Raw genomic sequence first — 14,631 nt, forward strand, 5'->3', positions numbered from 1 at the left:
AATTAGGCGGAGTTTATATTGAACCACTGACATGTAGTGCTAAGCAATGAGCTGTATGGATAGAGTTAGCAAGTTCAAGGTGACTTAATTTTGACAGCCGCTTTCTGAGATGAATCGAACTGATCTGATTGTGCCAATAGCATCTGTACATTTTAAATAACATCCATATTATTGATAGGGCTGTGTCTGCCTTTGGAGGATGCCCACGAGCAGCTCCAGGCCAGGAAGACCCGGCTATTGACTGCCCCATTTTGGCACGGGCAACAGCATCAGGGCTGGCTGTCTAACAGGCAACAGCAAGGGCACTGGTGGAGAGGCAGTGATGGGAGGACAGCAGGTTTGTGTCCATGGAGCCACTGCCCCTCACCCACGGCAGTGTCTCAGCAATCCTAGTAATATGCGGACAGATTGTTGGCCTGCTGTAGTACCCAGCAAGCCCATTTGCATATTGAATTCTACATCCCTGATTGCAGCAGTCTGAGCCTGTATGACAGACTGCTGTCACACAAGATCAGCTTGCTAAGCTTCCAATGCAGTATTCAGACATTGAGTGGTTGCTGCTTGTGCTGCAATAGGTGATGCTGAGACATTGACCATCTGATGCTGCATCGTGGTTGGGTCCCAAACGTGTGAACTGAGTTAGTCACCACTTTCATGCTAGAAAGGATTGGCTCTAAGCTCTGCACAAATTCCTGTGCCAAGTTGGTTCCAGGCTCCTTCACTTTGACTGCAGATTTTCTAGCAGGATTGTCAATGCACCAAGCAGTTTGTTGTGCAAACCCATCAGCATTTTTCCATAGGCTGCCTCATTGAGTCCTCTGCTGCAGAAACCATGTGCGACCTTAATCTCCAGGAAGCTGGCGCCTGCACTATCCTTTCCCCTTGCCCTGGCTTGCCGGCTGCAAGTCCTGCCTCAAAGTGATTACTAAGACAGAGAGCATCAGTACCTGAGCTGGAAATTGCAAATGTGAAATAGTGATGGCGCTCTGAATCCATCACTGGTTTCTTCTTGGTGTTCTTCATTGCCTGGCCAGGCTGGAAATCTTGGGCATTTTGAAAGAAGAAAGGCACAAGGGTAAGGTTGTGATGAGGGATCGATGCTTACAACATCTGCAGCTTGTAAATCGGAGAGAATGCGGAATGATGAGGAAGTAGGATGTGACGGGGAGGATTGGGTATGAAGATATTGTCACCATTGATGATTTCTGTTCTGTTGCTGGTCGTGGCCTCAGCAGTGGATGTCCCAATGCTAGTCAACATAAATGTCCTTCATGAGAATTTGGATATGCAGGCTCACCTGACCCCCCTACCCTACCCCACCCTCCAAATCCGATTAGCTCCTGCTACCAATAGTTGAGTGTCACCTCTATCCTGGAAGAGAGAGGTGCATCCTAGCTGTCATGGTGGAATAGCTGGCAGTTTCTGCAACTTATGAGATGTGTGTGCAAGGCTTTCAGCAATGCTAAATGTATGAAGGCAAGGTAAAGCATATGAATGTTAGATATGAGTCCTGATTAATAGCGATTGTTGGGATATGAGTGATGGAGATGCGGTGGTTTGAGTAGTCACTGAGGCTAGTGGTGCAGTTGGCAGAATTTTATATTTGAACGTATGTTCACTGACCATTACCACTCAAGATGCATCAAGTCCTTGGGGCTTGAATCCTGACATTGACCTCCATGGCTATCTGTTCTCACGACTTTCTGACCATGTGTCTGGACAGCCTCTTTCCCTCTCGTGGATATAGGAAAACTCTAATCATTTCAACCTCCTCCACAAAGACCACCAATGCAGCATTCACTACGTTTAGAACCTGCTCTCTTTCATACGGTGTCATTCATCACTCTTTCAGATCAGATTCTCTTCAAATACAGCTCCCAACAACTGTTTCACCCACAATCCATCTCTAAGAGGTACAGGCTAGCTTTAAGTGGCACTGGCCACTCATGATATTCCCCCCTCCTGATACATCCAGCCAATGAACAGCATAATTAGTACAGGCTGGAAGCAGAGATCATTCATAAGTGCTGACAGCACAAAGTTGGTGCTGTCTGAACTGAACTGTAATCAGTGGGTGCAGCTTAATCTCACATCATGAATCCTGTTTCCTGTTTCCAGGGCCTACTCAGTTCAGCTTCCCTCACCTTTTCTCCAGTCCAAGATGCCTTGCTGCTGCTCTGTTGGTACTTCTTTCCACTTGTCTTTCTTTTACTGATCTCCCTTCTCCTCCTGTTTCCTTCCTTGTTTTTCCTGTTTAATTTTCCTTCTCCTCTTCCTCACACATTTCCTTTTTTGTCTATCTCCACTTCTATTTCCAATCTTTTTCTTTCCCAGTTCTATTAGATTTCAACTTTTACCATCTCACTTTTCTCATCTTCTGGTTATCTCTCCACTTTCTTTTGCATTTCTCGCTCCCTCTCTCTTGACCATTCTCCTTCCATATGGTCCTATTTCTTTTTTCATTCTGCTTGTCACTCTCATCCTTGTTTATTTTCCCATTCACTGCTATATCTATCTTCGCTCCTTCTTCCTCTCTTCACATACAAATCCCACAGGTTGCACAAACTGCCAGTGTTCACCATGACAGCCTCATCATCTACAATGTACTTCCCTCTCTCTTCCAGGATAAGGTGGCATACAGCTCCCTTCACTGCATATTCTTTAACCCTAATCAGTGTTTTTGTGTCCTTCCTATTCCCTAAATTATGTAACAAACCCTTCCCTGACATATAATATCTCTGTTTCTCTTTTTTTCTGTCCATGTATTTCTCCTCTCCTTCCCTATCTTTTTCACCTTCACATTACTGTGATGACCGTTGACCTGGAAGCAGTACAGTAAAGTAAATTTGTAATTTCTTTAAAATCTCTGTGGAATCAAAAATTGTTTTTTTAAAGAATGTTTGAAAAGGGCTTTTAAGAGTTTGCATCAATTGTAAAGGGATCAATTGTAATTTTCTTGGATAATAAGAAATACTGGTCCATGTGACCTGGTAAACTTTGACCTGGAAGCAGTACCAACAGGAAGGAGCTTAAGACAAAAGCTGTGTGGCCAGACACAAGGAAAGCTAAAAGCAGGAGAGCTGGAGGGTAAAAGTGATCAGTACACAGATGCAGACACAAAAAGAAAGCAGACAGAAACAGAGAGAGGATCAGAATTTGGGTAAGGAGAAGCCAGCAAAGCTTTATAAGAAGGTCAATTTTCTGTTTGGCAGTAAGAAGAAAAATCAAATACTAGAAACTCTTGGAGAAGTGATATGCAAGTGACCTAAAAAGGGCTGAATACCAAAAAGTGGTGCCTAGCTCAGGTATGCAAAAGAGCTGAGAGTTTGTATCAGAGGACCAGACTGTGAACCAGGTGTTGTTGGTTGGTCAGTTGAAAAGGAACTCTGGAAAGTTACATCATCAAGACTGACTTGCCCCAAGCGAGAGAGGGTTGGTGGACATGTACTGAGTCGGTGCTGTCCATATCCAGGGTGCTCAGATGGAATATGCCTGTCGGTGAATGCATCTTGAGAGCCAAATTGATTGTGCAATCTTACAGTCTTTCCAACTCAATGTGCCACTTTTATAAGGGGGGTGATGCTGGTGCATAAGACATATCCTTTTTGTGTTGACAATTTAAAGTGAAATTTACCTTTTTCATTTGAAGTATCATTTGCCTATTAATTCATGTTTAATTTACATTGGTTCTGACTGAAGTAAAAGTTATAGAAAGTGAAATCTTATTGGTGATTTCTTCATGGGGGGGAGGGCATAATTTGGTTATTTTGGTTTATGGCATTTCCCCAAGGGGTAACATTCATTTATCCATTGAATTGCTCTCCCTGATAGTTAAGAGTCCTACTCAGAATGGCCCCTGGAAATGGAAAGAAGAGAGAGTTACAAATAGAGTTGTCAGAAATGAGAATAGTCCACATTTGATTAATTGTAGCCCTTGGGGTTTCAGAATCAATATTGATGAAGGACATCCAATCCACTTTGTGTAGGCAGTTAAATACCGCCATAGCCTCCCCAGCCTCCAAAAGTTAAATCCTAGTCCAGGGTTAGGAAAAAGGCAGCTGCCATAACATTTTTTGAGATGGCAAGACCTACAGGTGAGATGGGAGAGATTTCACTAGCATATTACATTACAGTATCACATGCGTATACATAATGTATCTACAGAGCTACAACCACATACATACATGCTTCCATAGGCTCATGCTTATGGATATACATGAAGTATCTTTAGGTATTAGTGTATATGTGTGCATTGTTCATCAGGTAACTATGTGTGTATGTAAATAGATATATGTAGCCTATAGATGCATATATGTGATGCACAAATATCTACAGATGTGTTGTTTCTTTTTTGGCTGTGTTTAAACATTGTGAGATGTAGCCGTCCTCAAGCCTAATGTGTTATTTAAATATGTTTATCTAGCGATGCAGTGCATGGATGCACATAGTGTAGCTATAAATATCTGTAAGAATGAAAGAGAGAAAACAGGAAAGACAAAATGCTGGAAATCTGAAATATAAAAGAAAGTGCTGGAAATATTTGGCAGGGCACACATATTGAAATATATAAGGTCCTGTGGGAACTTGATAGCAGAGAGACCAGGGGGATGTTTCCATTTGTGGGGAAGACTAAAACTAGGGGTATTGTTTAAGAATAAGAGGTCTCCCTTTTAAGGCAGAGATGAGGAGTTTTTCTTCTCTGAAGTCGTTAGTCTGAGGAATTCTCTTTGCTAGAATGCAGTGGAGCTGAGTCATTGAATTTATTCAAGGCAGAGTTAGACAGATTTTCAATAGACAAGGGAGTTGAGGGTTACGGGGTGACAAACAGTAATGTGGAGTTGAAAGCACAGCCAGATCACCCACAATCTTATTGAATGGCAGAGTAGGCTCAAAGGCTGAATGCCCTACTCCTGCTCCTAAGTCCTATGTTCCGAAGAGAAAAACAGTTAACATGCCATGTCTGTGACCTTGTATCAGAACTGGAAATTGTTACAGATGTAACTGGTTTTAAGCAAGTTCAGACACAGGGAAATAGGGATGGATGGATGGGAAGAACAAAAGGGAAAATCTGTTACAGGATGGAAAGCAGGAGAGATTAAATCAACAGCAGAGTCATTACAGCACCTGTTGTATGAAAGAATGAAAGCTGTGGTTGCGATCTTAAATTATTGAACATGATGTTGAGACCAGAAGGTTGCAAAGTGTCTAATCAAAAGCTTCTGTCGAGCTTCAAGGGAACAGTGAAGGACAGAGAAGTAAGTGGGGATGGGATAGAGAATTAAAATGGCAAGTGACTGGAAACTCATGGTTGTGCCTCCTGACTGAAAAGGGGTGTTCAGCCAAGTGATTGCCCAAGCTGCGTTTGATCTCCCCGGTGCAGAGGAGACTGTGTCATGGGCGGGGAATACAACGTACAAAATTATGTTAAAGAGAAAGAAGAATGCTGGGCTACATTAAAAAAAGAGTAGAACACCAGTTAGAGGAAGTTGTGCTCAAACTGGTCAGATTGCAGCTTGAGTATTGTATCTCGTTCAAATTTTAAAGCAAAGGGAGACATTCAGGAAATGGAAGCAGTGTAGAGAAGAGCCACAAGATTGATCCTGAATGTCAGAGGGCTGAGGTATGAAGAAACATTGGGCAATCTGGAGCCAAGAGGTATGGCTGGGTGGGATTATCACCCGCCCACCTGCCCAGTCCCACAGTTGTTTCTGTTTTAGGGGCAGTGGCCTTGTGGGGGCACTGGAGTTCCAGAGCAATACATTGCTCTTCCTTCTGGAGCGTGGGGCAGCTGCCCTGGCCAAAATGGTAGAAGATCAAACACTATTATTGATTGCTGCTCAAGGGCAAGATTTTGAGCTTGGCGTGCGGGTGCGCACCCGACACGCACGAACGTGAAATAGCATGTGATAACGTCGGGCGAGCATCCTGAAGTCATCGCGCACTCATGCGATATTTCGGTCGGCGGGCCGCACGCGAGTCAGCAGCGCACCCGCTGACAATTAAGGGGGCTATTAAACCCCTTAATTAGTTCATTGAATTGCATTTTTCACTGCCCATCCAACCTTACGGTAACTGGGTTGGCAAATAGGCCAAGCGGCCTTTGCACTTCTTGCGAAACCTCATCCACGGGTGGGATAAGGCTTAGAACAGTGACTAAAAGAACAATAAAAAAATTTAAAACTGATATTTCACATGTCCCTGCTCATGTGATAGAGTCACATGTGGGGACATGTTTTCCTTTTTTTAAAATCTTTATTTCTGATTTAAAAATCTTCAGCTCCCTGAGGCAGCTCTGTGCCTTCAGGGAGCTTTCACTGAGTGCACCCACGCACACGCGCACACTTCAGCACTCGTGCTCCTCCCGCCCCCACCCAGGCAGCGTTGGCTGGTCGTTAATTGGCCAGCCAGCGTGAAATTGTGGTCAGGGCCCAATGGAGGGCAGCGGACTGTTGTGAGGCCACTCCTGGGCCGGCCTGCCGCACCTGCCTGACGAGGGGAAGATCCTCCCCCAAGTGTCAATTTTCCCATTTTTCTTAATGATAATTGATCCTTGAGATGGATTGCTGTTTTGATATGGTACTGTTGGCCCACTTACAATAAGACAAAAAAGGAAAGCTCATGGAATATTGGGCCCAATTCTGGACAAAGCACTGTAGGAGAGATGTGAAGGCTTTGCAGGGGGTTCGGAAGAGATTTACTAGAATGGTTCCAGCGATGAAGGATTACAGATACGTGGATAAACAGGAGAAGCTGGTGTTGTTCTCTTTAGGGTGGAGAAGGCAAAGAGGAGATTTGATAGAAACGTTTCAAGTCATTAATAGAGTAAATAAATAGAAGCTGTTTCCAGTGGCGGAAGTGTCGATAACCAGAGGGCACAGATTTAATGTTATTGGCAAAAGAACCACAGGAGACATGAGGAAAATTGTGAATAGGCAATGAGTCGTTACGATTTGGAATGCACTGCTTGATGGGCTGGTTCGTACAGATTCAAAAGCAGCTTTCAAAGGAAATTGGATAAATAATTGAAGGAGAAAACATTGTAGGGATATGGGCAAAGAGTGAGGATGTGGGACTTAATAGATTGTTCCTTCAAAGAGCCGGCATAGTCACAATGGGGCTAATGGCCTCCTTCTGTGCTGTATTATTCTATGATTCTATGTCAAATACCAAGAGCCTAGCTCTGCAGACAGCTGAGAGGCATTTAGAAAATTCGGGTGAAATTAAAAAGGAGATTGGGAAAGCAAAAGAGGACATGAAAAATATAAGTAAAATCAAGGAAAACCCATAGATGCTTAAAAAATATAAGTAAAACGAAGATAACTCCGGAAAGAATAGGTCCAATTAGAGACCAAAAAGATAACTTGTGTGTAGAGGTGGAAGATGGGAGTATGTTCTTAATGAAGACTTTGCATCTGTCTTCACAAAAGAAGCGGACAATGCAATCCTATATTAAAGGATGATATATGGATATTATATGGATAGTGATATTAAAAGATCCAGCATCGTTAAAAGTGGATAAATCACCCGACCCAGATGATATGTATCCCAGACTGCTAAGAGAACCAAGGGAAGTGGTTTTTTTCAATCTCCACTGGCTGCAGGCATGATGCTGGAGGACTGCAAATCTTGTACTATTGTTTAAATAGAGAGAAAGGGATGAGATCAAGTAAATGCAGGCCAGTCAGCCTAACCTTAGTGATGGGCAAATTATTGAAAAAAATTGTGAGAAAGAGTATCATTTGTCATTTAAAAAGGCACAAATTAAGCATATTCAGCATGGATTTGTTGAGGAAAGGTCATTTCTGACTAACTTCATTAAATTTTTTGAGGAGGTAACAAGGAGGGTTGATGAGGGTAACATGTTTGGTGTAGTCTACATAGATTTTAGCAAGGCTTTTGACAAGGTCCCAAATGGCAGATTGGCCAGAATAGTAAGAACCCATGGGGTCCAAGGGCAAATGGCTAGTTGGATCCAAAATTGGTTCAGTGACTGGAAGGCTGTTTCCAGTGTGATTCCATGGGGCTCAATACTAGGTCCTTTTCTCTTTCTTGGAATATATCAATGATTTGGACTTAAGTGTAGGGGACATGATTAAGAAGTTTGCAGATGATACAAAAATTGGTTGTGTGAATGATAGTGTGGAAGAAAGCTATAGACAGCAGGAAAATATCCATAGACTGGTCAGGTAGATGGAAAAGTGGCAACTGGAGTTCAATCCAGAGAAGTGTGAGGAAATGCATTTGCAGAGGGAAAACAAGGTGAAGGAATATACAATAATGAAAGGATACTGAGAAATGTAGAGGAACAGAGGAACCTTGAAGTACATGTTCTCAAATTGATGACGGTAGCAGGACAGGTAGATAAGGTGGTCAAGAAGGCATACGGGATACTTTCTTTATGAGCCAAGGCAGAGGGAGGTTATGCTAAAACTGTATGTTAGCTAGAGTGCTGTGTCCAGATACACTGCATCACTGTTGCACTATATGATTATAGAACACTCCTGTCCTTACCAGCTGAGCTTAGCATAGTAAAAATGCAGCGTGAACATGAATTGTTGCTGATTCATTTTACTGAAACTGTTAAACATCTTGCTTCCATTATTTTTAATGAGATCACATTTCATTTCTCTTTTTTGTGTAAACCTTTCCTTTGGCATGCTCCTTTCTCTCCACTTTCCCTATTCTTCACATGCTCTGTCCCCTCTGCTTGCTCTGCCATTTCCTTCCTGTACTGAGATGGCAGAATGTGATATGCCTCAGGGCAAATCTGAAGATGATGAGCACTCTGTGCATTTTCATACAGAGGATCCCAAGTGCAACTCTCACAGTGATCACTGTACCAGAAGGACAAGTTTCACACAGTGCTGTGTGGATCAGAATCAGGTAACAATTGTGTAGGCTGAAATATTAGTCACTTAATACCTAGAAATTGTTCAGTAACTCCTTCATTCTCTCCATGTACTGCTGAAAATAGTGAATCCCACTCTATGCTTTGTGATTACTATCAGTAATGCCTATTCCTTGTTTGTTATTTGATAATAAAGCTTTCTTATAATTCACTGTTAGTAAAGTCTCACAATCTTTACTACCTGATAGCACCATGCCCTCGTTGTTTAATATTAGATAGTAACAGTTCTTCAATGTATAGTCTGTGTTAGATAATAAAGTCTCCTCATTGTTTAATATTAGAAAGTAATGATTCTTTAATGTATGATCTGTATTAGATAATAATGTTGTCTCATTGCTTAATCTATATTTGATGGTAACCTTCTTTTGTTTGCTATCAGATAGTAAAGTTTCCTCATTGTTTATCAGATTATAATCACCTTATTGCTTAGCTAATGTATATCTCTTCCATTTTACAGATGGTTATCTTTCATTGACAATTATAGCTTGGAAAATATGTTATGACTTAAATCATTTTTATCTTTCAATGCTATCATTTTAAAATTTTAATTATTTACTGTTGTTTCTTTGCTAGAAAGGCTGAGATAGTTCTACTTGGTGACAGCAGAACAGATCTGGATGCTGTTCATTCACTAAGTATTTAGGAGACCAATTTCAGAACTTTAGAAAAAATTCCAACTCGCCCATCCCCCATTCCCACCACCACCATCACCGCCACGCACCATACTGTCAGCTATTCTGCGTGTAACTGACAAACTCATCCTCAGGGCTGAAATCTGAATTCTAGGTTGTAACTGGGAGTCCAAACACTTGTTACTGGTTTAAAACTGGGAGTCTAAGATTTGTAGCTACTGGAGTTACCTCAGTCAAAATTTCTAACTTAGATTATACCTTGAGTTATAACACTAGCTTTCAACAGTGATATGGAGGTCATTTTGGTAGATAATCGATGAATGATGGATGTATGATAGCTTTTTTTTTCCCAGTTTAGTCCTTTTCTTTCCTGACAATGCCCTTCAATACTTCAGCCAAGTGGGGTATTTATTTTTGTATAAAGTAGGCAGTACATTATGGCAGGCAGTTAAACTGCTGGCATAAACTTAATGGGATGAATAGCCTCCTTCTGTGCTGGAAATGGCTCTGACTCTATGGGTAAGATTTTGACACCTTCAAAACCCATTTACTTAGGCATTGGTAAAATCAGGCCCTAGGTTGTATCGTAACTGTACCCATTCCTGTCCTCACCTGAAATACGCACATATATACTTTTTCACATCACAAAATAATTGCAGATGAGCAAGACCACTCAGCTCACCTTAGGTTATCCCTGCAGAGAGACCCTAAAATCCTTCCGGTCCCTTTGCATCATCCTATTGATTTCTATGGAATTCCAAAGATTTTGACTCCACTAATTTACCCAAGGGTCTATTGTTTGATTATCATTCATGAGCAGCAGGATTTCCCAATATTCTAGCGGGGTACATTGAAAGCAACCAGAAGCAGAAAACCTGGTCAATTTTCCCTGATTTAGCTGAGGTTAATTGTGAGACCATCAACTGTGAGATCAGTTAATTCAGGACAATTTAGGAATCAAGAAAAGAATGATCATTGTGTGTGGATTAATGTTCCATCAACAATGTGATTACCACCAATCACTCAAGGAACTGTTTAAGTGATAAATATTATTAAACCTCAGAATCACAGAGTCTTTACAGTGCAGCAGGAGGCCATTCAGCCCATCGAGTCTGCATTGGCTCACTGAAAGAGCATTCTACCTAATCTCACTCTCCTGCCTTATCCCGGTAACCTTGCACATTCTTTTTTTTCAGATAGCAATCCAATTCTCTTTTGAATACCTTGATCGAACCTGCCTCCACCACCCTTTAAGGAAACTCGTTCCAGACTCCAACTTATATTCCTTTTGCCCATTATTTTGAATCTGTGCCCTCTAGTTCTTGATGTACCCTTGAGTGGGAGCAGTTTCTCACTATTTACCCCGTCCATATCTCTCAGGATCTTGACTAACTCTATCAAGTCTCCTCTCAGCCTTCTTTTCTCCAAGGAAAACAGACCCAACCTCTCCAATCTAACCTCATAGCTACGGTTATTTATCCCAGGAATCATTCTTGTGAATCTCCTGTGTACTCTCTCCAAGGCCTTCACATCTTTCCTCATGTATGGCGCCCGGAACTGGATGCAGTACTCCAGATGAGGTCTAACCAATGTCTTATACAAGTTTAATATGGCCTCCTTACTCTTGTCCCTATTAATAAAACCTAGGATACCATTTGCTTTATTAACTGCTCTCTCAACATGCCCTGCCACCTTCAATGATTTAGGTACATATACACTGATGTCCTTTTGTTCCTGCACCTCTTTCTCCCTTTATTTTATTCTCTCACCATTGTCTTCCCGCCAAAATGAATCACCTCACATTTCTCTGCATTGAACTTCATCTCCCATTTGTCTGCACAATCCACCAATATTTCTATGTCCTTTTGAAATTCAAGACTATCCTCATCACAGTTGACATTGAAATGGGCTTTTATCACTAGGTGTCTCATTACACATTCATATTTTAATTTTTAGAGTTTGGTGAAGTAGATCTGCATCATGAGATGTACATACATTATATTATGAACCTCATAGTCTTGCATTTATGAGCAGGTTTGCTTATTAAGAGAACGACTCCAGTGTAAGGGAATAATAACCAGCCTGGTGTCACCTTAGTACAGTTTGTTCCTAAACCTGGCATTCTTGGATTTTGTCAACAGTGATGGTCATTGTAGTGTAAATGAATGAATGAATGAAAGTCACCCTGCTACTGAGGAGTAGATGTCATTATTTGGCATTAACCAAGCTTCATAGTAAATAATTATTTTTGGATTAAATTAAATCAAGTTGCTTTTTGTGAATTGGAAACCTTCGCTTCTCATATTGTGTTTATTCATGACTTTGGTTCTGTGTAACATTGATTTTCTTCCACCCTTTCCAATGGGTTCTCTCTCTCTCCCACTGTCTCCCTCCCTCATTTCTCTCTACCTATCTGGAAACTTCTATAACATCCGGTCATCGTATATAACCCCTGCCATGTTTGCTTCCATTTTCCCTGCTAGCTTGCTCACTTTTTGAAGGAAGACTCGGATGATTCTGAAGTAGAATGGATAATGAAAGAGTCTGCCATTGAGAGAGATCCTTTACGTCCTGCCCAGACGAATGCTCCAATAAATATAACATGCCATGAAAAAATAGAATGCATAACACCGCTGGGAACGCCAGAACAGTTGAGTTCGGCAGGAACATCAAATGTAGCAAAAGAGCAGAACTGGAAGCAGACACTCAAAGGGCAGCAGGGCGATAGTCTTCTCGTGGCTGTTGAATCGATGCCACTTAATTGTGCGTCCAGGGCAAGGAGCCCATGGGGAAAGCTGGATCCATATGATTCATCTGAGGTAACGTTAGAAGAATTAGAAGTTCTAGCAGTGGTTAAACAAATTAATCTAAAATAGGAGGAATAGAGTTAATGATTCATCAGAACTGACGACCTGAAACTTTAGTATCTGTGGAGAGAAAAACAGTTGTTAGACCTGCTGAGTATTTCCAGCATATCCTGTTTTTATTTCTGATTTCCAACCTCTGCAGTATTTTGTTTTTGTTATCTATGCTAGGCGTGGCCAAACTCCAGCCCTGGCAATCGAACCCCTGAAGTCCAGGAACTTGGTTACATTTGACCCTTTATATTTTATGCTTGCTGGTTCATTCTGAATGTTACAGAGGTTTAGAAAAAGGCACTTTTACGTGCTTTTGTCTCACTGGTGGATAATTCAGAATTCCTAAGTATGTCCTTATTAACAATATGAGATGCATGCATATTAATAGACATGGATATTAATGGAAATATGCATGTTAAAAGTAACATGCATATTAATGGAATCTGCATTCTAATGGTAATGTGTACATTAATGTCAACATGTATATTATGGTAACATGCATATAAATGAAAACATAGTTTTGACTATATTTGTGCTCCTGTGATTCCATTCTGCACATCTATGTGACACTTGAAGACAAAGAAATTTGGACACCCCTGGTCTGTGCTATTTTCCTTGCTACTTGTTACGGCAGTAATTCAGGAGAGAGGGGATTGCTTTCTGTTATAGCAATACTGAATCACATTTATCTGGAGGGCAGTAACTGATGACAAGAAACTTAATGTTTTTCAAAACTTAAAAGTTTGACACAAATTAATTCTGCTTAGGCACAATCCAGTTCCTAGTGGATATGATATTTGGCAGTAAATTGGCTATCTCATTCAGAGAGGGCACAGGGCAGATGGTGTGGGAATGCAAAAAATCTACTCTGGTATCATAGAGACACTACTGACACTGGGACTGAGGCACATAGTTAGAGCAGAGTAATGACCCAGATCTTCCAGTCTCCGGGTAGTCAGAGGCTGAATGAGTCCCAGAAGATGCGCTATGGGACCCCTCAGAAGACCCAATGCAAGGATTCTGTGGGAATTGCCAGGAAGCTTGAACTCCCAATGGCAATTTTCCTGCTCCCTGGTGTTGTGATATTGGTTTAAGGTATCTCAACACCAGGGACTACCCCCAAACCTACTTACCCACCCACTCACCCACCCTACCCACCTACCACCCTACCTCCTTACCCAGCCTACCTCCTTTCCCACTTACCTTACACACCTGGCTTCTCCCTGTAGCTGTTTTCAAAGCAGCTTTGGGACATTGCCATATAAAAGGGGCATGGTTTCTGCACGGAATCTCTGTGCAGCTCCCTATGAGGTTTGCTGCTCTGCGTTGGATGTGAAGGATCCTTCATTGGAAGACTTCCCTGAAATATTGGAGCAAGGTAAGTGTGCATTTTCTTTGTCTGATTAGGGTTGGAAATAGGGTTTCCGATCCTGATCGATAGATCTGGGCTGATGCATCTTAATTCTGCTTCTAGCCATGCAATACCTGACTTGTGAGCATGTGACACTGATGAGATTGAAATCTCAACATAGAACAGCACAAGCATCCCTGACCTCGATTAAAAAATTGATGAAAAGCAGGACCCAAATGATCCTTTTAGAGGCCATGTGTTATAATAATGATCTGATAATCATTTGCTTGTGAGGTATTCTCTGTTCACATGTAGTAATTACCATAGGATGTGTGCTTATTTTGTACTTTTAGATATGGAAACTTGGCCCAGATTTTCACTATGACATAGAGGCTCTTCATTGTGGCAAAAATCCCACAAATGGCTGCAGCCCTGAACCCTGCATTTCCCATCTTTGCGGGAGTGGGACTGGAGCCGGGCCAGGGTTTGCACATATGTGATTCACGGAGGCAGCTGGCCATTCAAATCACCAGCTGCCTCCTCTGAAGTGTGAAACCCAATGTGTGCAGATTAGAACAGGTAAAAGAAGGTTTGAATTTGGTGGATTCATTTGGATAAACAGGGTACCCCTTTGGAGAGGTAAGGTACATCTTTAGATAAAGTCCTGGGGCTCCTTTGGAAGGAGTAAGTCACCCTTTGGGGCTTTTTTAAATTATACATGATAATGCATGTTTTATGCACAAACTCATTATAATTGTCAATCTGTCAAGGAACTGTTTAGCTGTCAAGGATCTGTGAAAGGCTGTCAAAGCTATCAAGGCAGTCAAGAAAGTGTCAAATCTGTTAAGGAAGTGTTCAAGGATACTACTTGATTTGACGCGG

General features: G+C 41.7%; 1 protein-coding gene across 1 annotated transcript in view; it reads left to right on the plus strand.

The window, feature by feature from the left end:
* The window catches only part of LOC121283179 (septin-5-like), a 125,193-nt gene that overhangs the window by 19,402 nt on the left and 91,160 nt on the right, over nt 1-14,631 (plus strand). Inside the window, exon 2 of the mRNA XM_041197402.1 lies at nt 12,024-12,359. Within this exon, the coding sequence (XP_041053336.1) occupies nt 12,024-12,359 (336 nt within the window). The remainder of the gene's footprint in view (nt 1-12,023; nt 12,360-14,631) is intronic.

This window comes from Carcharodon carcharias, chromosome 10, assembly GCF_017639515.1.
Source record: "Carcharodon carcharias isolate sCarCar2 chromosome 10, sCarCar2.pri, whole genome shotgun sequence".
Taxonomy (NCBI): domain Eukaryota; kingdom Metazoa; phylum Chordata; class Chondrichthyes; order Lamniformes; family Lamnidae; genus Carcharodon; species Carcharodon carcharias.